General features: G+C 39.9%; 1 protein-coding gene across 1 annotated transcript in view; it reads right to left on the reverse strand.

The window, feature by feature from the left end:
• The window catches only part of CFAP44 (cilia and flagella associated protein 44), a 116,763-nt gene that overhangs the window by 89,229 nt on the left and 1,722 nt on the right, over positions 1 to 25,812 (reverse strand). The window contains exons 2-7 of the mRNA XM_045851498.1: positions 21,803 to 21,921; positions 16,576 to 16,731; positions 15,909 to 16,068; positions 13,763 to 13,925; positions 9,162 to 9,264; positions 3,445 to 3,661 (exon numbers count right to left, since the gene is read on the reverse strand). Of these exons, the coding sequence (XP_045707454.1) occupies positions 3,445 to 3,661; positions 9,162 to 9,264; positions 13,763 to 13,925; positions 15,909 to 16,068; positions 16,576 to 16,731; positions 21,803 to 21,902 (899 nt within the window). The 5' untranslated portion in view covers positions 21,903 to 21,921. The remainder of the gene's footprint in view (positions 1 to 3,444; positions 3,662 to 9,161; positions 9,265 to 13,762; positions 13,926 to 15,908; positions 16,069 to 16,575; positions 16,732 to 21,802; positions 21,922 to 25,812) is intronic.

Here is a 25,812-nt window from a genome sequence, read left to right on the forward strand (position 1 = left end):
TGTCAGACCAGCCAGTTTCAGCTGCTCAGTAAGCACCATGTGGCTCGTGTCTCCTGGAACGGACAGCACAGAGCGTTTCCGCTCTGTCAGGAGTTCTGCTGGGTAATAATGTTTTAGAGGTGGTCAAAGTTTTCCAAAAATGCCAGTTTACTTGCTAACTTTAAATGACTTTCTTGACCACGGTGTACCTTTATTTCCTCATGTATAAAATGGAAATATTAGTAGCACCTACCTCATAAAATTGTTGGAAAATCCTTAGACCAGTGCCTAGCACACAGAAGTAATCAATAAATATTAGTTGTTACTAACATTTTCCCACTAATAGTCTAAACAAATGTACAATCAGAATGATAAAAAACCATGCAGAAAAAGAATCTGGCCCACCAACTGGATATAAAATAGATGAGGGAAGGTATCAACACCAATAACAGAGGCCAAAGACTAGGTGACCAACATCCGTCTCTGAGGCTATGGCAGGCCCCCCGGTCATTTGTGTCCATATATTCTGTGTTTCCTTTACAGTACATCACAAATGATATTGTTCCATGTCTATCTTTCCCCAACGATACAGTGCACAGAAAACATGCACTTTATTAAATGATGGGGAAATGTAAGGAAGTGGAAATTTTTAGCCTATATTTAAGAGAGGGTTACTAGAGAATTCCCTCAAGATTGCATTTAAAAATCTCTTCAATTATTCTATATTTCTAGTGAATAAGATCAGCTTTCATTGGAATGAGAATTTAGGGTAGATAAGAACGTCTTTCATAAAAAGACAAAAGAATAATGTTATGGGCATCAAGGGTGATGGTAGAAGGTTTTAAATAAACACATGACACAGGGTGCAACCAAAATAGAGAAGAGAATCATTCCATCCTGGAAACAGACCAGGATATGATATAGTGAAAAAGACAGGGAATTTAGAGCCTAAGACCTGAAATTAAATGTAGACTCTGCCACCCTTTAGTATCAAGGGGCCTGTGTCAGAAATGATTCTGTCATAATTCTTGTTACAACAGACGAAGACTGAGTTCAGAGATGTCAAAATGACCTATCCATCATACATACTCTTATGAACAACAAATTTAATAGTAAATCTGAAAGTTCAATATGAACTTGGAAATACCATGACAACGTTAGGAAAAATTATACAAACTGTTTTAGGAGGTAAAGCTTCTAAGAAGTCAGCAGGTTAAATTTAAAAGCCCTTCTTTTATCGGTGCTGTCTGCAGTAGTAAATCTCCATACTAAATTAGAAAAGCTATGCTGCTAGTAAGCTTTAAAAGGAACACATTTGAAAAGTATCCCAATGGACTTCTGGTCAAGATGAAGGCATAGATGAACACACCTTGCCTCCTCACACAACTACAGCAAAAATTATAACTAGACTACAAAACAAATATCACCCAGAAATGTCAGAAAATCAAGCTGTACAGAAGTCCCACAACCAATAATTTAAAGAAGCCACATTCATCCAGACAGGTAGAAGGGACAGAGACACAGGTGCACAAAGAGGTGGGGAGAGGAGTGGGGATGCATCATACACATCCACATGTGGTGAATAAAAACCAGGAAGGATACCTTGGGAATGAGGGGTCCCAGCCCTAGACCAGACCACACAGCCCAGGGTTCCAGCACCAGGAAGGTAAGTCTCCATAACTTCTGGCTATAAAAACCAGTGGGGTATGGGGCAGCAAAAGAAACTGCAGGATTCAGAGGAGACTCCTCATAAAGGGCCTGAAACAGACTCAGGGCTTACATAGACCCACTCCCTCTGGGACTTGGCACCAGGGCAATAGCTGGAAGGGCAACAGTGGCATACAGGGAGAAGTTGAAGTGACTAGCATCTGGGCAAGTGCTGGGAGACAGCTTCTTTCTGGGCAAAACTTCAGAAGCCATGCAGCAATATTATCCCCTCTCTGAGCCCACCTCCACACGGAGCCACAGAGAGGTGACACAGGTTGCTTCAGCCTGGCAATTACCTAAGGCTCCACCCCATACAACTTACAGTTGCACTTTTCTACAATAGGCTACACTCCTAAGACAGGGAGTTAAAGCAGCTCTACCTAATACACAGAAACAAACAGAGGGAGCCTGCCAAAATGAGGACACAAAGAAATATGGCCCAAGTGAAAGAACAGAACAAAACTCCAGAAAGAACTAAATGAAATACAGATAAGCAACCTATCAGATGCAGAGTTCAGAACACTGGTTATCAGGATGCTCAGAGAACTCACTGTATACTTCAACAGCATAAAAAAGACCCAGGCAGAAATGAAGTTTACATTAAGTGAAATAAAGAAAAATCTATGAGAAAACAACAGTGGAGGTGAAGTCAAGATTCAAGTCAACTATTTGGAACATAAGGAAGAATAAAACATTCAATCAGAACAGCAAAAAGAAAAAAAAATTTTTTAAAACAAGGATAATCAGGAGCCTCTGGGACATCTTTAAACATACCAACATCCAAATCATAGGGGTGCCAGAAGAAGAGGAACAACAAGAAATTGATAACTTATTTGAAAAAATAATAAAAGAAAACTTCCCTAATTTGGTGAAGGAAATAGATATATAAGTCCAAGAAACACAGAGAGTCCCAAACAAGTTGGACTCAAAGAGGACCACACCAAGACACATCATAATTAAAAGGCCAAAGGTTAAAGACAGAGAGACAATCTTAAAAGCAGCAAGAGAAAAGCAAAGAGTTACCTACAAAGGAGTTCCCATTGTCAGCTGATTTCTCAAAAGAAACTTTGCAGGCTAGAAGGGATTGGCAAGAAGTGATGAAAAGCAAGGACCTACAACCTAGATTATTCTGTCCAGCAAAACTGTCATTTAGAATGGAAAGGTAGATAAAGTGCTTCCCAGACAAGGTGAAGCTAAAGGAGTTCATCATCACCAAACCATTATTATATGAAATGTTAAAGGGAATTATATAGGAAAAAGATTATATAAGAAAAAAACTATGAGCATTATGGCAATAAATTCACAACTATTAACAATTGAATCTAAAAAGCAAACTAAGCAAACAGGCAGAACAGAAACAGAATCATAGATATGGAGATCATTTGGAAGGTCATAGGTAGGAGGGGAAAGGGTGAGAATGGGGGAAAAGGTACAGGGATTAAGAACTACAAATTGGTAGGTACAAAATAGACAGGGGGCATTAAGACAGGAAGTATAAGCATAGGAAATGGAGAAGCCAAAGAACTTATATGCATGACTCATGGACATGAACTAAGGAAGGAGATTGTTGGAGGGAGTGGGGGGTACCAAGTAGAGGGGGACAAAGGGAGAAAATTGGAACAACTGTAAATCAATAAAACAAAAATAAAAAGTATCCCAATGTTAACAACATCAGCAAAAATGTCTCCAGCTGATTGATCCTCTCAGAAAATACCTTTACTATAATCTACTAGCACCTGTACTGGTCACATGACCTACTTGATGTGGCCTGATCCTGACGTAGTAAGCTGCTCATCATCTTCAGGATTGAAAGTAACCTTAAAAACTTCCTGAGAAAAAGCTTTTGTCCTCAGGATGGGCTGTTCCTCCTTCCAGTTCCAAATGGTCAGTGTGTAATCAGGGTTGCCACCAACAGAGGCCAGCAATGTACCACTGGAGTTAAAGTCCACGTAAGCATAGCCCAGGTCAGTCCCATCTAAAAGGATGAATGTAATAAACAGGTGCAACATTTATTTCATTTTCAAAAGTGTATTATTTAAAAACACATATAGCAGAGATAGAGACAGAGAGAGAGGGGTTGTGCCTATTTTGATCGTGTATACTGATGGTGAAATGCCAAGAATCCCCCTAAATAAATAATTCTAAAATCATTTATCACCCTTAGTTTTAGAAAGAATCACTAATATGAGGTGGGAGGATAAATAAATCTTAACAACATTTTGCATGAGATAAACACTTTAAGAACATATTACATTTTATGTAGTTGGGGAGGGGCCACAAAAGCATGTAATCAGAAGGAACTCAATCTACAATTTAAAATTTGCTACTGGGGAAAAAAAATCACAAAATAAAAATTGATGGCTCAGGTTGCCATGTAAAAAGCTAGGAAGTCACAACTCTGTCCTAACAACAAGTAAAAAACTGAACAGATTGAAAAATCAACAATTCTTCTTGGGTCCACAAGAGAGGGAAGGACACAGGGCAAACCATCACCCTCAAGATTGACAGGTGGTTCAGGAATTTGCAATTTACCGGAGCAGAGACTCAAGGGAAGAAACAGCCAAAACACCAAGGGAACCAGGATGGGGATAGGAAAACCTGAACTGACAGATTTCGGGAACAATCTCTCAGTGTGGACAAGTCTGAGAGTTAAAAACTCCAGGGGGACCCTGTCATAAGGTGGCCACAACAATATTGTGAGATTTACCTCCAAGAGCTTGGCTAGGGTGTACATATCTAGAAAAATCCTCATAGAACTTCTGTCAGGAGCAGGGGAAGGGGCCCATTTGGAAATGCCCCAGAGCACTCTGTTCTTAGTAAGGCCTGACCTCAAGATAAACTAACCAACTAGCACCTAAAATACTGGGGTGTTATGAGAATGTAACTGAAACACAGGCAGACTTGTTTACTGTGCTTTGCTTAATGTGCCTCACAGATGTTGTGCTTTTTACAAATTGAGAACAAGCCCTCCACCAACAAAAATATTACAGCTCACGTTATTGCAATATTTGCTTGATTACAGTGGCATAGGGGCATACCTGCAATAACTCCAAGGTTGCCTATCCCCAATTCCAGCCCATTGTAGCCATCCTGTCCATTGGAAGGGATTAGAAAAATACTGAGAAACATTTGTGAAGTTCACAATTCAGAAGCATAGGCTCACTAAAAATTGAGACCTAATCATAGGACTATAGAACACTTCCTCTCCCTCTACACCTTACCACCACTTCTAAAAGCCTATTTAAAGGAGTTCTTTTTACCCAGTACATCATCTCTGGCTCTCAAGAAAAAAATTACACAGCATATCACAGGCTTAGAGCACAATTTAAGAGACACAGCAAGCATCAGATCCAGACATAGTATGGATGTTGGAATTATCAGAGCAGGAATTTAAAACAACCATGATTGGGAAAAACGAACTTCCAGCCAAGATGGAGGCATACATAGATACACTTTGCCTCCTCGCACAACCAAAATAAAGACAACAACAAATTTAAAAACAAAAAGCAACCAGAACTGCCAGAAAATTGAACTGTATGGAAGTCCAACAACCAAGGAGTTAAAAAAGAAACATTCAGCCAGACTGGTAGGAGCAGTGGAGATGGGCAGCTGGTGTGGAGAGGCCTTGTGGCAAGGTGGCAGCTGGAGGACCGGGGCAGGCATCCCCACATTTGCATGCAGATAAACTGGGAGAAACAACTGGGGAGCAAGACAGGCCCGCAACCCAGGGTTCCTGTGTGAGGAAATAAAGCCTCAAGACCACTGACTAAGAAAACCTGTGGGGGTTGAGGTGGTGGGTGAAACTCACATTCTCACAGGAGAGTTCGTTGGAGAAACCCATAGGGTCCTATAACATACACAAACCCACTTCCCCAGGAATCATCACCAGAAGGGCTCAATTTGCTTGTGGGTTAGTGGTGGAAGTAATAGAGAGCAGGCAGAGAATTGAACAAGTGACCTTGTTCCCTCTCGGGCCCCTCCCTCACATACAGCACCACATGCAGCAAAGTGGTTGCCTGCCCTGGCGAATACCTAAGGCTCTGCCCCATACTATGTAACAGGAACACCAAGACAAAAGAAAAAAAATGGCCCCAATGAAAGAACAGGTCAAAGCTCCAGAAAAAAACACAATTTAGCGATGAAGAGATAGCCAACCTAGTAGATGCAGAGAGCAAAAAGTGGTAATCTGGATGCTCACAGAAATGGTTGAGTATGGTCACAAAATAGAAGAAAAAATGAAAGCTATGAAAAGTGAAATAAAGGAAAATGTAAAGGGAACCAACAGTGAAGGGAAGGAAATCGGGACTCAAATCAGCAGTTTGGAGCAGAAGGAAGAAATAAACAGTCAACTGGAACAGAATGAAGAAACAAGAATTCAAAAACATGAGGAGAGGCTTAGGAACCTACAGGACAACTTTAAACGTTCCAACATCTGAATCATAGGGGTGCCAGAAAAAGGGAAAGAGCAAGAAAATGAAAACTTATTTTAAAAAATAATGAGGAAGAGCTTCCCTAATCCGGCAACAGACAAAAGGAAACAGACTTCTGGGAAGTCCAGGAAGTTCAGAAAGTCCCAAAGCAGTTGGACCCAAGGAGGCACACACCAAGGCACATCATAATTACATTACCCAAGATAAAAGAGGAGAGAATCTTAAAAGCAGCAAGAGAAAAGGACACAGTTACCTGCAAAGGAGTTCCCACAAGACTATCAGCTGATTTCTCAAAAGAAACCTTATAGGCAAGAATGGACTGGAAAGAAATATTCCAAGTCATGGAAGACAAGGACCTACATCCAAGATTACTCTATCCAGCAAAGCTTTCATTTAGAATGGAGGGGCAAATAAAGTGTTTCCCAGATAAGGGTCAAGTTAAAGGAGTTCAACATCACCAAGCTCTTATTATATGAAATGTCAAAGGGACTTATCTAGGAAAAAAAGAATAAGATAAAAAATATGAACAGTAAAATGAGAACAAACTCATAACCATCAACAACCAAACCTAAAAAAAAATGAAGTAAGCAAAAAACTGGAACAGGAACAGATCCACAGAAATAGAGATCACATGGAGGGTTATCAGCTGGGATCCCTCCCAGCTGGGAGTGGGAGAGAAGAGAATGGGGGAAAAGGTACAGGGAATAAGAAGCATAAATTGTAGGTACAAAAAAGACAGGGGGAGGTTAAGAACAGTATAAGAAATAGAGAAACCAAAGAACTTATATGTATGACCCATGGACAAGAACTAAGGTGGGGGAATGATGGTGGGAGGGGGCATACAGGGTGGAGGGAAATAAAAGGGAGAAAAAATGGGACAGTTGTAATAGCATAATCAATAAAATATATTTTAAAAATAAAATGACCATGATTAACATGCTAAGGGTTCTAAAGAATAACATAGATAACATGTAAGAGCTGATGGGAAATGTAAGAGAAAATCCTAGAAGAGAATCAAAAAAAAAAAAAAAAAGAAATGCTAGACATTGAAAACAGTGTAACAGAAATGAGGAATGCCTGTGATGGGTTATTAGTACACTGGATACAGCTGAGGGAAGAACCTCTGAGTTACATGCTATGTCAATAAAAACTTCCAAAACTGAAAAGCAAAGAGAACAAAGACTAATAAAAACAGAACAGAATGTTCAAGGGCTGTGGGACAACTACAAAAGGTGTAACATACGTGTTATGGGGGTACCAGAAGGAGAAGAAGGAAAAGAAGGAATACAGGGTCCGGCAGAAGTAAGGCCTGCTTGAGCATGGTTGGTAGGTTAATTTTATGGATATAATAATTTATAGTTTTAGTTTGAACATTTCACCTAAAATGTCATATGGTGTGCTTGTGTGTGATATGTTATAGAATTACATGCTTATGATTTTGTAATAAAAAAGGAGCGTTATTTGTACCAGACCCTGTATCTGAAACAATAATGACTGAGAAGTTCCCCAAATTAACATCAAACACCAAAACATGGATCAAGAAGCTCAGAGAACACCAATCTAGATAAACAAAAGATTAAAAAAATCTTGAAAGAAGATAGTCAAAAAACACCTCCCTACAGAATAAAAAGATAATAATTAATCAACTTCTCCTCAAAAACCATGCAAGCAAGGAGAGAATAGAGTGAAATTTTTTAAGTGCTGAGACAAGAGAAAAACCAGCTCTGCACCCAGTGAAATTATCCTTCAAAAGTGACAAATAGAAACTTTCTCAGATAGACAAACATGGAAGAAATTTGCAAGAAATACTGAGAAGTTCTTTAGAGAGAAGGAAAATGATACAGGTCAGAAACTCAGATATACACAAAGAAAGGAACAGCATCAAAGATGGAATAAATGAAGGTAAAATTAAAACTTTTGTTTTTCTTATTCTTAATTGTTGTAACATAACAATTTGTTCAAAATAATAATAGTGACAATGTGTTTGAGTATGCTTATGCATATAGGTGTGCTTATATAAGAGAAATGAGTGTAAGGTTATATAAAGGTGAAATGAATAACAGCAATTATATAAGGGACGGAAGGGAGGAATTATGATTTTTTTGTTAATATAAGGTACTCACACTACCTGTGAAGTAGTATACTGTTATTTGAAAGTAGACCTGATTGGCTGCAAATGTATATTGCAAACTCTAGGGTAACCACTAAAAAAGTTTTTAAAAAGAAATATAACATATACTAAGAAAAGAAAAAAAATGGAATTGTGTAAAAAGCTCAGTTAAAACTGCAAAAGGCAGGAAAAAAGTAGGAGAAAAATATGGACAAAGAACAAGGACAACCAATAGAAAACTAACAAATATAGATATTAATCCAACTATGTAAATAACCCCTTCTAATGCCAGTGATCTAAATGTACCAATAAAAAGACAGATTGTCACAGTAAATCAAAAAACATGAAAAAAATCATAACCTAACTGTATATTAAATATAAACACATGTGTATATTAAAAGTAAATGGATAGAGAAAATACACCTTGCTAAATACTGATCAAAAGAAAGCAGGAGTAGTTATATTAATTTCAGACAGCAGACTTCAAAGTAAGGAACATTATCAGGGATAAAGAAGGGCATTACATAATGATGGTTTCCATTCTCTAAGAACACATAATAATTCTTAACATGTATGTCTGCAATAACAGCACCAAACTGCATGAGGCGGGAGCAGGCAAAAACCTCAAGGAGAAATAGGTGAATCTACTATTGTGTTTGCAGGTTCCACACCCACTGTCACAACTGGACAGAGAGAGCAGGCAGGTCCCACAAACGTCAGACGTGCCAGCCCCACAGATGCACAGCCAATTCCTTTAAACAAGGGAAAAAATAGTAGATTCCAGGGACTTAGAGGAAAATAGGTTGAGACTCTAACTCTCTTCAATCTTTTACTAGTTCTGATTCTCTGTAGGACTCTGGTATAATAATGTTACATGTTCTTCAAAATATTGTTAACCATGTACACTGGTATCTTCAAGACTCTGCTGGACTCACCTCGAAGGATTCTGTAGGGCCTCAGGGAAGGATATTCGTAGATGATAATATCTGGGGAAATTCCTTTTTCTGCTACTGTGAAGTAAGTTTTATCAGGGTGAACCTACAAAACATAAAATATCACTCAAATGATGAACTAAGATTTTCATATAAGTAGCCCTATTAATGCACTATTTAGCAACTGTTTTTTTTTTATAATTTGTTCATTAGGATCCATTCCAATAAAAAAAACAAAAAATGGGCATCTGATAAATACTTGATGACGAACATGATTTAACTGAAAACTCACATACTCATTTTAGGTTTTAGTTTCATTAATATAATCAAATTGAACTTTAAAATTTCCAAAGTGCTTTCAGAAGAGCTAAAACAGTGACTCCCGATCTTTAGAGTGCACCAAGATCACAGGTGAGGCTAAGTGAAGCACGGAGTTTCCAGTTCAGTACATCAGGGCTGGGACTCAAACTTTTCACTCGATGATACCTTCCTAACATTCCCCAGGCGATGCTGGTGCTGGGGTCTGAAGACCCCCCTTTGAGAACCACTAATTTAGGTGAATTGCTTACCCTTCATATAAACCAACCTGCATTTTAGTATAGGAAAATACACGTTTCCAGAATAGTTTACATCCCAGTATTTAAAATTTTGCCTTGAACAAACTCACCACAAATGAATGTAAACTTGTTAGAAGTGAGAAAGTCACAATATATCCAAGCCAGACACAGAGGAAAATATAGTAAGCATGCCCTGGATAAATTATTTGTGCCAGCATTTCAAATAATAGCCATGTAAATTGTATAGAATCATATGTTTCTTTATATTTTTGTTCATTTGTAAGCCAATGTGTGTGAAGAGTAACTGGGTGCCCAAAAACTAAAAATAAAAATAGGTTGTTCTAAGAATAAGCTATGTAAAACACATTTTGCACTTGTGAACTTCTATTGTCAGTTACTGTTTTGCAACTCCTGATTGTTTACCTAAGGACAAGGAGCTTGGATCTGATACAGGCTGCACTGGGAGGTCTGTTTCCCAAGATAATGTTGCAGGTCTTTTTCCTCCCTCCACGTGTCGGGTAATGAGACCTATGTTAGGCTGTCTTCCTATTGGCAAGTTGCCTCTCATTCTTCCATTCAAGTAAATACCTACCACTTCAACTTGAAACAAGGTTTGGGTTTATAGGATGGACACTCAGATCATTATAACACCGAAAACAGCTAACATTTATGGCATGCTTACTATGTACCAGACACTGATCTAAGTTTTATATCAATTAATTCCCTTAAATTTCACATCAACCTTGTTAGCTTGGATACCATTATCATTCCCACCTTGTTGGTGAGGACACTGAGGCACAGAGAAGTTCAGTAACTTACCTGAAGTTAAACAGCTGGTAAATATGAGAGACAGGATTCAAGCCAGATAGATGTTGGAGCCAAGAAGCAAATGGAACTAAAAACAGTAGATTCCAAGGACTTAGGAGGGTGTGGGTTGAGACTCTATCTAGATTCCTATTTACAAATAAATATTATATAGGTTATGTGGTCTCAGAAATCTGAATGGGGACTCAGGCAACTCTTTTGCCCTTGTAGGTCTTTTCTACAGGAAGTGAAGAAGTTTCGGTGCTTTCAGACAGAAAGCTATTGTGGGGCTAAGTTTCAGTGTTTTCCTCCATTTTTAGTAGAGACCCAGAACTAGTAAGTCATTTATTTATGCTCAACATATAGATTCACCCCATCTTTTCTGGAAGGTAGCTTATATGCCCTAAAATGCATTTCTCACGGGTTTCTCATAATCTTGCCAAAGGATTTAAAAACAAGGTTGGCCAGGGCCGTGGAGGAAGGCCCCGTCACTCTCCAGCCCCCAGCGCTCCAGCACAGACGGAGAAGCCCCCAGGGACTCACCCCTGTCCAGGGTCCAGGTGGCTGAGGGTCACGAATAGCCTTCCCGACCAACTTCACCTCTCACTGTTGACCTCAGACCAAATTATTGTATAACAAGACAGAAAACAGAAACTTCAAAACTACTGTTGGCCGTCAAGTGGTAGAGAGAGAAGTGACAGGTGGATGTTGCTCGGCCCTCCACAGACGGCGTGGGCCTCGGGGCTCACGGTGTCCGGGACGGCCTCAGCCGACCTCCCTCCACAGAGCCCAGGCCCTCATGGTGGGCCCGTGCATTTCTGCACACTAAGTACACAGAATCGTGTACTTAGTATCATAGTTTTGGGGGGTTTGCTTTTTAATATTTTTATTTTTATTTTGTTCAAGTACAGTTGTCTCCATTTTCCTTTCCTATCTCTTTAAATGGCTTTTAAATTCTTTGAATCCATACAGGTCATGAACACTTCATTTAAATCCCTACATGTTCTGAGCAGTGTTGCACACTCAATTTTATATAATGAAGCCTTGCTGAATTCCTTAATTAGTCTTGTAACAAAGTCCCTGAGGGCATGGACTTCATCTTGTATACATGCTACATACAGACCAGTGGTCACGTGAGAAACGGAGATGAGATGATCTTCCACTCTTCCACCTCACTGTACCCTGTTTCCATAGCCAACCTCAGGCTGAGGATCTAGAAAGATGGACTCTCAAACCACACCCTCCTAAGTCCTTGGAATCTACTGTTTTTAGTTCTATTTGCTTCTTGGCTCCACCATCTGACTTGAATCCTGTCTCTCATATCTACCGGCTGTATAACTTCAAGCAAGTTACTGAACCTCTCTGTGCCTCAGTTTCCTCATCAATAAGAAGGGAATGATGATGGTATCCAAGCTAACACCGTTGCTGTGAAATTTAAGGGAATTAATTCCTTACCTTCTTCATTCCCATTGCCCTGTCCCTGCCTCACTCCTCAGATAAGAGCCTTCATGATGGTTGCCAGGGGGTGGGCACTTGAGGGGCTGGGGCAAGGGAGAAGGGATTAAGAAGCACAAATGGGTCTTTACAGAATAGTCACGGATGTAAGCTATAGCACTATTGTTATGATAATATTGCAGTGACTATGTATGGTGCCAGGTGGGTACTAGATTCATCAGGGGGATCATTTCATAAGTTACATAAATGTCTAAGCACAGCGTTGTACCCCTGAAACTAATGTAATAGTGTACATCAACAGTAATTTTTTAAAAAAGAATCTTCTAAACCTCTGCACTCATGTTCACATGCAACCTAAATGTCCTATTAGGTCTCATCTAATTTAAGCTCCCTGCCAGCTCAGCCCAGTCTTGGCCCTCTTGCTGGTGGCCCTCTGCTCAGCAGCTGCTGCGAAGTGGGCACCGCACCTTCCAGTTCCACCTCGTCTGCTCACCCTGGCAGGCAGGGCAAGGACAGGGCAGACTTGTCTTCGGATCACGACCCTTCTGGCAACCCTCCTGAGCATCTTATATAGAACTACAACCTGTATGAGCCCCAAACCCTGTGTGTTTCTCCTCCTTTCCCTCCCTGCCTCACACAGCGCAATCTGAACAGAAGTCCCTCTGGAGAGGACAAAGACACCAAGAAGGGCCCCTCAGGTTGTATGTTACTAATGAGAGCAGATCTAAGGACACCTATTTCTAGGAGCAGAGAGTAGAAAAACAGCCAAAGGAAAAGTTTAATCATGGGGCCAACCACTGTGACGAGGTCAGGTGAGCTATAGTTAGAAAAGTGTCTCAATTCCACCACTACCTCAGTAAAGGTAGTTTCCAGGAGGTGACGGTAAATAAGATAGCAGAAGCTTGGCTTTGAAGAAAAGATCAAAACAAAGTGGGTAAAGAGCATGTATGGTAAGAGAGGGACTTTTTTTTTAAAGATTTATTTATTTATTTTTAGAGAGGGAAGGGAGGGAGGGAGGGAGGGAGGGAGAGAGAGAGAGAGAGAGAGAGAGAGAGAGACATTAATGTGCAGTTGCTGGGGGTTATGGCCTGCAACCCAGGCATATACCCTGGCTGGGAATCGAGCCTGCGACACTTCGGTTCGCAGCCCGCGCCCAATCCACTGAGCTATGCCAGCCAGGGCAAGAGAGGCACTTTTAAAATGAGAACAAGTTGACTTAGAATGCATTTATGCTGAGGACAAAAAACCTAAGGAAGCAGAGGCTGATGATCCAAGAAAGGAGATGACAGGTGGGGACAAAACGCTGAGAGGAAAGAAGAGACAGGCTTCAGATTACACACAAGTCCTTCTGTGGTCTGCTTGAAACTATTCAACATACATCTGTACTTCAACTCCAAGTGTTCACTTACACATTTACATCTTCTCTGGCATTCATCTCTATTATCTGAATCATCACCTGTGTTATTCATTTCACTATTTTTGCAGAAGCACAACAGTGCGTTCAATGTGAAAAAAAATCTATACAACCATAGGGAAGTCACTTAACTTCCATAAGCCCCAGATTCCTTATCTGAAAAATGGGATAATAATATTAATACTACAACATTGCAATATTACCCAGTCAATGTGGTGGTTGTAATCGCTGGACTGAGAATGCCTTAGAAAAAATATCTCTGTGCATTCATTTCACATAACCCCACAATGCTGTGCATGGACATTGGCACCTACCTGGCTGCTCACAGGACAATTAAAAAAGATGGATTTTTTTCTAAGTTACTAAAGGCATACCCCAATGACACCAATTCCTCTACTACTACTGCTTCGCAGGTAGATCTGTTGCTTGGTTTTCAGATTCAGAAGGATCAGCTGGTTCCCAGCTATGTACATGCACGTACTGCTGTCCAGAAGTTGCAGGTTAGCCCGCTTTTTGCAGTCATAACCAAAGGAATGTCTGCAGGAAAATTGCTAAGGAAAAGAAGTGAAATGGTGTAACCATCCTAGAGACAGGGAAAGTAATATGAAATAAATACATTTTTTAAAGTCCATACTCATGGGTAAAGGTTCAGAGTTGAAAGGTTTAGTCTGAAACTCAGAATTGTTTAATGTATTACTAATGCAATTTTGTTCTTAAATTAGATGAAAAATTCTCAAACTCTGATTTTGATACTATTTTAAGTTTCTTAGAGAAAACCACATGGGAAGCTTTGTCAAAGTGTGTAAGAACAAGCCCTTCTGCATGTGAAAATAGGTCCAGGAAGTTATCAGAACTTGGGCATTTCAAGTGGGAAAGATTACAGTGATTCTCACATACTAGCCCATTTGAAAAAATAGGCTAGAGGAAAACTAAGCGCATAATTTTTGTCAGCAACTTGTCCACAAAACAAACAAACAAACAAACAAAAAAACAGAGCAAGCACCCGAGAGAGGAAACTCCAGGTTACAAGATTCAAGGTGAATTTGTTTTATTTACACTTGGGTTTGAAACAGAGTTAGAAACTGTAATGACATGTTCTATTTCTATGTAAAAAATAAAACTGAATCAGGAAGCACGCACCCCTAGCTCTGTAAGCACACCTTTTACCAGAAGTCAGTCAGTGGTCGCGACCACGTGGCCATCAGCACCGCCCCTCTGCAGGCAGGCACACTAAACTGCCCACCAAGGGCCTCAATGGAAACCGTCTCCTAAGCACTCGCCTTACAAAGCCAACACTGAAGAGTCAGTCATCCCCACCCTTACATTTCTTCCCAGACTCTTATGCCCCAGACCAATTAATACTTGTTATTTTGTGCCCCACTTTTTTCAGGGTTGTCCTCTTGAAAAATAATGTGAAAGTACTAAAGCCTGAAAATGGCTATATCAGTGTTTCAAGGAGGGAAGACAATGGTTTTAACTTGACAGGCATGGAAAAAGGGATGCCGGGCTGGCAGAGAAGGTAAGCAGGGATGAGGCCTTCTGCCCTCCTTCACATCACACCTCATGAAAGGACAGCCAGAAAAGCAACATTTCTCTTTATGGTTACTAGGCGTCAAACAAAAGCTTAGTTCAAATTAAGATCATACATTTCTATCTCAACTTCTCTAAGGGCCAAACTTCTTAGAAGTACCTAAGATGGGGGTTGGCAAACTTTCTCTATAAAGGGCCAGGCAATAAATGCTTCAGGCTTTGTGGGCCACGTGGGTGCTGTTGTAACAATTGGGTTGGCCAAAAAGTTCGTTTGTGTTTTTCTGTGAGATGGATCTAGTAGCACTTGGTTGTCTTTAACTTCATTTGAAAATTTTTTTAGTTTGTATTGTGACAGCTGTCATATCAGCATGCATTTTAAAAAACATTAGAGTTGGTGAATTTTTGTGTAGCTATTTTAATATTGAATGAAGGTGGAAAAATACATACAACATTTTTGATGCATTATGATTTATTGTTTAAAGAAAGGTAAAAAACAAACTGAAATGTATTAAAAAAGATTTGTGCAGTGTATGGACAAGGTGCTGTGACTAAATGTGTCAAAAGTGGTTTGAGAAGTTCTGTGCTGGAGATTTCTCACTGGATGAGGCTCAACAGTCAGTAGATCAATTGAAGTTGATAGCGATCAACTGAGACATTAATTGAGAACACTCAACATTATGCCATGTGGGAAGTAGCCGACATACTCAAAATATCCAAATCAATAAAGTTATGGTGAAAGTGAAAAATGTGTTTTTTATTTTACAGGAAAAAACCACATGAACTTTTTGGCCAACCAAATATTTAATTCTGCCCTTACAGTGAGATGGCAGCCATAGCCAAAGTGTACATGAATGAGTATGGTGGTATTCCAATAAAACTTTATTTAGGAAAACATGCAGAAGGCCAGATTTGGTCCATGGGCTATAGTTTGCCAACCACTGACCTAAGAAGCTGAAATGCCAAAATTAAACATAAGGAACAAATGGATACACAAGTATGAGAAGATCCAGTGGTATGTTCGAATCCGGAGTCACAAAAGGCATGGAAACCAGCTGTATATAATCATAAAAGAAGGTCTCTGATATTTTCTTCTTAACTTCCTCCTCTGCCTCTTCTGTAGCTGAGCCAGGGGTTTTCATATACCGAGATTCTAGAAAATTAAAATATTTCAACTAAGACGGGCATCTGGTGAATCCTAAAACTGTGTTTCACAAAGACAGGAGGGGTGTGCCTCGCCTGCAGTACTCCAGCAGTAAGGACCACCGGAACGTAGGCTGCCACCCACCACTGAGCATGGGAGGAAGAACCAACATGCCTGTGAGCTAGGGCGAAGGCCAGCTGGGGGCGTGGTTTCTGCAGTCTCCATGGGAAGCTCCCCCTCAGTTCCAAGGGAGAGTTGCACTCACTAATCTAGGGCTGAGACGATCCTACTCTCCAGAGACAGAGCATGAGTGCTGTCTCTGTGAGCCTCAGAAATGGAGACTACAACCCCAGAGCTACTAAACCACCATGAGGTGTGTGATCCATGCTTTCCCGTCACCACACTCACTCACATATCCTGCCGATTTCTCTTTCTATGGACTTACAACTGTTCAAGTTGGTCAGTTTATCTTTAAAATGGTGACAAGCACTTACAAAGAAAACTAATAATACTCACCTCCAGTGCTTTCCTGGTAATCATCTTGAAATGAGCTGGAACTACCTTCCAAATGTTCCACATCTGAGTCGTCATCCACTAAATATGATTTCTCCCCTTCAGTTAATGTTTCGTCTGTGATATCTTCCGAGACTTTGTCATCCTCTTTTGTAATGGCTATTAAAAATAGTTTGTTTTCATAATTTTGAAATTTTGAATTAAACATTTTCTTATTTCCAAAGTGCCTACGCCTTCCAGTTTGTCTGTGCTCTCAAGTGAATGAATTTTAGTGCTCAAAACTTCCTAGAAAAGTCATTTTATTTGGTCATTCTTGTAACTTTTTTTAAAAAGCCTTTCCTGTGAGTTAATCCCCATTTTCACTTCATTTCTAATCTATTTCCTATCACAGCATATTTACAAGAAACTAAAAATTTAAGAAAAAAAGGTTGGCTAGTGCGCTATCATTAATTCAATTCAGTATTACCAACATTCATTAATATATAGTTGCTTCAGGGATTAATACATGTATACTCAACTTTTCACAGTTTACTTAGTTGATATTACAATACAGAGGTTGGCAAACATAGCTTTACAGTTGTTCATATGGAGACTAATACAATAATTAATAAATAATAATTCAAGAGTGAACTGTCTTGCATACTGACAACTATAAACCTACTTTTCCCCACCCCTGTACATGTATTTTATCAACTGATAGAAGAACTAGTCAATAACTCAGTAAAGACATTGATGATCTGAACAACACTATGAAACATGTTAACCCAATATTTATAAAATACCACATATGCCAATATGAGGTATGCATTCAAGTGCACATGGGCCATTCACAAAGTATGTTCACTGGCTGGGACATGTGTTTCAATACATGTAAAAGGACTAAAATAACAGAGAATATGTGTACCTTTGATAACAACGGAAGCATATTAAAAATAAATTACAATAAGCCATCTCAAAAACCTATACATATTTGGAAAGTAAACAGCATACTTAAAATAATGTATGGATCAAGGAGAAATCAAAAAATTAAAAATACTTCAAACTAAATAATAATTAAAATATAACATCAAAATTTTTGGGATAAGCTAAGGCAGTGCTAAGAGGGAGATTTATAGCTTTCAGTACATATAAGAAAAAGAAGGAAACTCAAGAATTAATACACTGTCCAACCAAGATGGAGGTATAGGTAGGAACACTTCACTTCCTTGCACAACCAAAAGAATGATAAAAAAAAATTAAAAAACAGTAAACAACCAGGAGTGCCAGAAGATCAAACTGCATTGAACTGTGACAACTGAGGAGCTAAAGAAACATTCACCCAGACTGGTAGGAGGGGAGGAGACAGGAGACTGGCTGTGGAGCTGAGGGGACACATGGCAAGGCAGTGGACCATGTGGGCGAGGCAGGGCTGGCTGAATGGGAAACTAAAGACTCAAACCTCTAGCTATAAAATACCATGGGGGTTGTGACAGCAGGAGAAACTCCCAGTCTCATAGGAGAGTTTGTTGGAAAGTGGGGCTAGAGCCGAGCGAGGGACATTGTTCCCTCTCTGACCCCTCCCCCACAGACAGCGCCACAATGCAGCAAAGAGGGTTGCCCCACCCTGGCAAATACCTAAGGCCCCACCCCCTTACAACATAACAGGTGCACCAAAACAAAGAAATATGGCCCAAATGAAAGAACTGAGCAAAACTCCAGAAAAATAATTAAGCGACAAGGAGATCGACAACCTATCTGATGCAGAGTTCAAAATACTGCCAATCAGATGCTCACAGAACTGATTGAGCTCAGTTGCAAAGTGAAGGAAGAAATGAAGGCTACCCAAAGTAAAATAAAGCAAAATATACAGGGAACAAACAGTGACGGGAAGGAAACCTGGGCTCAAATCAATGATTTGGAAGAAATAAACATCCAACTGGAACACAATAAAGAAACAAGAATTTAAAAACATGAGGAGAGGCTTAGGAACTTATGGGACAACTTTAAGAGCTCCAACATCCAAATCATAGGACTACCAGAAGGAGAAGAGGAAGAGCAAGAAATTGAAAACTTTTATGAAAAAATAATGAAGGAAAACTTCCCCAGTCTGGCCAAGGAAACAGACTTCCAGGAAGTCCAGGAAGCTCAGAGGGTCCCAAAGCAGTTGGACCCAAGAAGGAACACACCAAGTCACATCATAATTAAGTTACCCAAGATTAAATATAAGGAGAGAATCTTAAAAGCAGCAATAGAAAAGGGCACAGCTGCCTACCAAGGAGTTCCCATAAGACTATCAGATGGTTTTTCAAAAAAAACCTTATAGGCAAGAATGGGCTGGAAAGAAGTATTCCAAGTAATGAAAAGCAAGGACCTACATCCAAGATTACTATATCCAGCAAAGCTGTCATTTAGAATGGAGGGGCAGATAGAGTGTTTCCCAGATAAAGACAAGTTAAAGGAGTTCATCATCACCAAGCCCTTATTATATAGTGTTAAAGAAATAGATATTTCTTATCTAAGAAATAGAAGATCAAAAACTATGAATAGTAAAATGACAACAAACTCACAACTATCAACAACTTAACCTAAAAAAAAAGAAAAACAAAAACCAAGCAAATAATTAGAACAAGAACAGAACCAGAGAAATGGAGATCAATCACATGGAGGGTATCCAGTGGGGAGAAGCTACAGGGAATAAGAAACATAATTGGTAGGCATAAAACAGATGGGGGGAGATTAAGAATAGTATAGGAAACAGAGAAGCCAAAGAACTTATATGTACAACCCACGGCATGAACTAAGGGGGGTGGGGGGGTGGGTATGGGGGGCAGGGTGGAAGGGGAATAAAGGGGAGAAAAAAATGGGAAAACTGTAATAGTATAATCAATAAAATATACTTTAAAAAGGGAATTAATGATCTAAAGTTCTACTCTAAGACTAGGAACAGAAAAGGAAACTCCCCCCCAAAAAAACAGTAGAATGAAAGAAAGAATAGAAATAATAAAAATGAAGAGCAAGAATCAGTAAAATAAAAAGACAAACAATAAAGAAAATTAGCAGAGCCAAAATCTTATTCTTTGAAAAGATCAAAATAAATAAACTCCTAGCTATAGCAATCAAGGAATAAAAGAGAGACAATACAATCTCCAATATCAAAAGTGAAAATAAATCCTACAGTTATGCAAAAATTTTTACAATTTATAAAAATGTACAAATTCTATAAAAAAGATAAACTTATAAAACATACTAAAGGAATAGGCAATCCTCTATCTTTTAAAGAAATTGAATTCATAGTTTAATATTTTCCCATTAAGAAAATTATAGGCACAGGTACTTCATTGGTGAAGTCTACCAAATATTTAAGGAAGAAATTATAATATTAATTCTACACAAAATATTTCTAAAATTAGAAAGAATAAAATATTTCCCAATTTACTATATGAGGCCAGCAAGAATTTAGCCCTTTAATAAGAATCAGAAATCAATGTCTTAGTAATTAACAGTCCTTCACCCCTGTAAGAAATGCTGGATGGTTTGGCTGGTACATTTGGCTTAAATTTCTTTTTTTTTAAGATTTTATTGGGTGGGAGGGGGGACTGGATTGGCAGTAAAAAGGAGAAAACTGTATTTGAACAATGATTTTAAAAAAAGATTTTATTTATGTATTTATTTACAGAGAGGGGAAGGGAGGGAGAAAGAGAAGGAGAGAAACATTGATATGTGAGAGATTACACACCCCGACTGAAGACCCAGCCCACAACCCAGGCATGTGCCCTAACAGGGAATCGAACTGGTGACCTTTTCATTCACAGACCAGTACTCAACCCACTTAACCACACCAGCCAAGGCTGGCTTAAATTTCTTAATAGGACTCAGTTATAACACATTTAAACCCATTGTTGAGTCTGGGGAAGAGTCCACTTCAATCTCTGCTTAGGTGGAAAAGCAGAAAATTCACTCTGCATGAAAGTTCTAAAGAGTGAGATGTTGCTCAAATATTTCAGCATGACTGAGAACAAGGCAAGATCTCATGGTGGGTGGGGGCACAGCCATCAGGTAAGTGGCTAAATGAGGACAGAGGCCTCTTCTCACAGCACCAAGGTAGAGGGTTCCAGGGTGCCAGCGAATTCTTTCACATGATCATTTGGGACCTCAGCCTGTGATGTGTGAAGCATTTTATGAACTGAGCACAGAGCCAGGCCACAATGGATCAGGCCTGACTCCAGCAGGGTCTCACCCAGGAAAGGGAGGTGCGGAGGCAGCGCTAGACAAAGGTCACTACCATTCAGTCCGGCCATCCAGGAAAATGCTACCAAGGACTGGAAACTAAAAAGTAGATGTTCCTGAGTCAGAAATGTAGAGAATGGAGAAAAGTAGAAACTAAACAAGAGAGAGGCAAACTAAAATGTCTGAGAAGGGTGATAAAATCTTATTTTTTGTAAAGATAACTCTAGTGATGGTATGGAAGGAGACGAACAGGAGACTTAAATGGAACTCCTTGTTTAACAGTCCAAACAAGAGGAAATAAGCATCTAAAATAAAACATGGTGTGGAGAAATCATGAATTTACCAGACATGTCTCGGATTGAAATAATTTAATGTAAATTTGAAAATGAATTGGTTTCCCCATAAACAGATCTCCTCTACATGGACAGTCAAAATTAATTTCTGAAACTATATTTAGAATTCCAACTAAAAATGATTCTGCTAAGATACCTAACACCACAGTGCCCGGTGAGAAAGAGCTAGCTGTCATTGAAAAATCCATTCACAAAATTCCTCTTTCCCTTCTATTTGCAGCTTATAATGCCCTTCTACATGTTACCCAGTTTAATCCTGAAATAGATCACAGTTATCATTTTATTGGGTGAGAAAACTGAGGTTTTAAAATTTACCCAAGATGGAGCACCTCTAAGTGGTGGGCCAAGGCCTAAAAGCCGCAGTGCAGCTCCCTTCCTGCCACAGAGTATCAGAAAAGCGCATTACAGACGGTGCGGACCTAGGACCTCATGGGCAGGAATGAGACCCTACGTGCAGGCAGGTCCTTATCAACACAGAGTCGTTATGTGTGCCAGGAGTTGGAGATAAAATGATTAAAATAAAGACTTTGCTCTTCAAGAACTTGGAGTTTAGGAAGGGAGTTAAACAAGTAAACCACTTACCTTGTATAAACTTAAATATGTACTCTTTAAAAATTATTTAGCTAAATGTAATGATCGAACACCAAGTGTATATTATAACGTTTACTTACATCTTGATACAGTTTGCGAGGACCCCAGAGACTGCCTTGTGCTGCTCTGTGATCCATCTGACTTCCCCTCGTCAGTGTCATGATCATCTGGCTCCTTCATCTCCTCACTGAGCACAAAACTGAGACAGAGAAAGGGAGAAAGCTGTAAAATGGAAATCATTAACAGATTTTCCCCCTACCAACTTCCACAAGCACCAAACACCAGGAGCATTGATGATAATTGTATATTTGTATAGTATTCGAGACGACTTCACTAGCAGGACAGCACAGCCACCATCAGACACCTCTGCAAAAGAGTGAAATATAGCCAGATACTCCCTTCCCTTTCTTCAGTCAAGCCTCTCATCGTGGTGCCCTCTGGCTGCCCAGAGGCTCACAGTGAAATGCCACCCAAGTCCACCTTTTCCCTAAATGTTCCACCATTCAGATGAACCCTCTGCCATCTCCCTTTAGTGCCTAGGGATTAAGGAAGAGATGTTTGAGTCCCAGATGATGAGTAGGAGTTGGCCAGACACAGAATGGAAAGGAGCGTATTAGGCAGAGGGAACTTAGGGAGAGGGTTGTGTCTGGGGAGCGGGGAAAGCAGTCTATTGGCTAGAGCAGGACAGTGGAAGGGGCACTGAAGAGGAGGCAGGTAGCACATTGTACATTTGTCTCTAAGCTTTGCTAAGGAATTGAGAAAATATCTCTATGTTAACTGAAAGCCAAGGAAAGGTGTTAGGGACGGGGGATGACACAGCAGGTTGCCTCTGTCTTCTCTCCCCGTTGCAGCTCTCCATGTGAAAACACACACTAAGTCCCTTCCAAGTCCTTCACTTTCCCACACGAAACACCCCATGTTTCCTCAACATTCCTCTGTGGCATGGCTGGCAAGCAGAATAAAACTGTAGTTTTTATTTGGATCATATTTGCCATTATATTCAGGTTTGAATTCCAGTTTTGCCACATAACTAGCTAATCAAACTTTACATCAATTCCTCAAGTGTAAAATGGAAATGAAGCGAAAACTACTTATAAAGCTATTGTGAGAATTAATTGAATAGTGCATTATTATAACTTCCCGGTCACTAAAGAACATGCCCAAAGCAGGTATGATATATACTACGTGACCCGTAGAGAGTGCAATAGGGTTCATTCCATCTGTTGTCTTGAAATGACATTATAATGATGCCATCTCTTGATTTGGGACATCAACAGCATATTGACCAAATGTATAGGGAACCGATCAGAATGGCAATGGCGAATGTAGCCCAGCACTGAATTGGAAAACTGATCGGGTGTGAGGCAGCACACAGGACCCAGGCGTGCAGATTGGGTTTCCCATGGGAACCAGGCCTGCATTGTACCTGGGCTGCTTTAAGGCTTGCTTTTGCTAAAACTCCCTCACCTTCAGTTGAAACTGCAGATGTTTAATGCATATCTCTGAAGCAACTCCCTAAAGTCTGCGCTAAGCCATCCCAAGGATGGAATGTAACCAGATCAATCACTTTTATTGTTCCCTTGCATTTGCAACATTTTTTCCCTTGTTATCTGTAAGAAGTAATCACTTAAAGTAAATCTAAGTATAATGAATGAGAACCTTCTTTGATGTAATGCTGCTGGAAAGCAATAAAAGCCTGTCCAGGCAGGGGTTGGGGCCCTCTCTCTTACTTAGAGAGCAGCCGTGCTGTCCCTTTTCTCCACAGGACTTCTGCAGTCCGTGTGAATTTGTTTGTCGCATCCACAACACATGGACCCCCGCAGGCCGGAGTCCGCATCAGAAATGTTTTTACTATAAACTATTATCAAGAAAGATATGTCTAAGATGATACTCATGCTATTAAATTGGTGTTTAATATCTTGGAGTCATTTTTCTTAGTCACGAAGATGATGTTTTTACTTTTCTAAAAGTGTGTGTGAGCCCTGGCTGGCGTAGCTCAGTGGATTGAGCGTGGGCTGGGAACCAAAGTGTCCCAAGGTTCAATTCTCAGCCAGGGTACATTCCTGGGTTGCAGGCCATAACCCCCAGCAACCGCACATTGATGTTTCTCTCTCTCTCTCTCTCTCTCTCTCTCTCTCTCTCTCTCTCTGTCTCTCTCTCCCTCCCTCCCTTCCCTCTCTAAAAAAAAAAAAAAATCTTAAAAAAAAGAAAAGAAAAAAAGTATGTGTGTGTGTTTTCTTTCTTTCTTTCTTTTTTTAAGTTGTTCTCTGCTTCTTTCTTTCTTTCCTTCCTTCCTTTCTCTCACCGGATTGTAGACTGTATGCCCACTGGTGTTGGGGGGTATGCCAGAATCAAATGACAGGAAAATTTTAAGTAGCAAGATCTTTAAAATCCAAATTCTATCATCAATATGTTTCCTGTTTCTTCAAGTTTGGATGCAAAAGCTTGCTTTCTGTGTTTATACAAGTCGCTGATTTAAAAATAATTAATGATAATAAGTAACCATAAAAATAATGGACATTGCCAGGCAATGTCAGTTATTGCAGTTTGGTTTCAGATTATCACATACTGTGGGTAAACTTGTTCAGATAGCTACAAACATACCTAAAGTCATTTTCTGCCTTGTTCTCAAGGTTCTCATAATTTAAATCAGTTAAATTCTCAAAACTGTTGAGCATATGTGTATACGAATGGTATTACGCTAGGTGGGCACGGAGTGGATAAAGATGAGCAGTACAGGCCCCTGAACCTAAATAGTTTACAATTTAAGAAGAGGAAATTGAAAATTCTCTTTAAAAATTTTTTTAGACTTTATTTATTTATTTTTAGAGAGAGAGGAAGGGAGGAAGAGAGAGAGAGAGAAGCAATGATCCATTGCCTCTTGCATGGCCCCAGCTGGAGACCTGGCCGGCAATCCAGGCATGTGCCCTGACTGACTGTCCAGGAATCAAACAAGCAACATTTTGGTTTGTGGGACGACACCCAACCCACTGAGCCACACCAGTCAGAGCAACAGTTCTCTTTAAACACAGTCTCAGAATAAGCTTCTCTTCTAAATCACTGGTTCATTTCCATCTGAGGTTGAGCAGACCCAGGACACTCCGACAGTCATGACTGAAGTGGCAAGTACAGATGAAGATTTCCTTGATAAAAATCAAAATTTCAGTATTGGCAGGCAACTAAACTACTCTTTTCAGTTGCCATGATGCAGGCCCCAAATCAGGCACTGGGTTCGAGGCAAGATAGTCACTGGGTTCATCAACCAAACTGAGCTAATAATCTAATGTGAAGAACTAAATGAAAAATTTTTGTCTGCAAGTTCCAATAACAACTTAGTCTATTAGTCAGGTAAGGTGGGGGGGGGGGGGCGGGTCCTGGTCTCCTGGTCTCCTGGAGACTAGCAGTGTAATTGGTGAGATGGAATAAGGTGTTTTTCTTTGTTTTGTTAGGAGGAATGGACTGGGAAACTGCATTGTAAACTGATGGGGCTCTGGATCCCAGAAGGGTTCACATACCAGCTTGGCCCCCTTTTATATGTAAAACTGGGATGATGAGCTTGTCTGGAAGCTATTGTAAGTATTAAATGAGATCTTTCATACCTGTAGTTCTCAATTCTGGCTGCACTTTAGAATCACTTGGAAAACTTTGTATGACACACCATTCTCACATCTTACTCCCTATGTAATTTAATGTGCAGTCAGGGATAAAAACTAGGGTTAAGGGCCATAAGTATATACAGCACCTAGTAGAAACTCAAAACTGGTAGTTGTTTTTACTATAATTACTTCATATTCTCTTTAATATAGCTATGGCTCAACAGATATGATCTTGGACCTTCAGAGTTGAAATGGAATTTATCTCGTCCAACCTCCCACCCAATGTAAGCCAGCACTTTTGGAAAAGCAGTCTGGTGTACTGGCCAGGCTGAGAGTATTTGGCTAGAGTCAGACCGACTGGGTCTGGAGCCTGGTTCTCCTAAGAGTTGTAAGGTATTAAGTATCCAGCCTCCCTATGCCTTAGTATTCTCATCTGTGAAGTATAGTACGTACTTCATAAAGTTGTTCTGAAATATCAATAAGTTAATCAGTAA

This window comes from Phyllostomus hastatus, unplaced genomic scaffold (assembly GCF_019186645.2).
Source record: "Phyllostomus hastatus isolate PE091 unplaced genomic scaffold, TTU_PhHast_1.1 phas_contig_86, whole genome shotgun sequence".
NCBI lineage: Eukaryota > Metazoa > Chordata > Mammalia > Chiroptera > Phyllostomidae > Phyllostomus > Phyllostomus hastatus.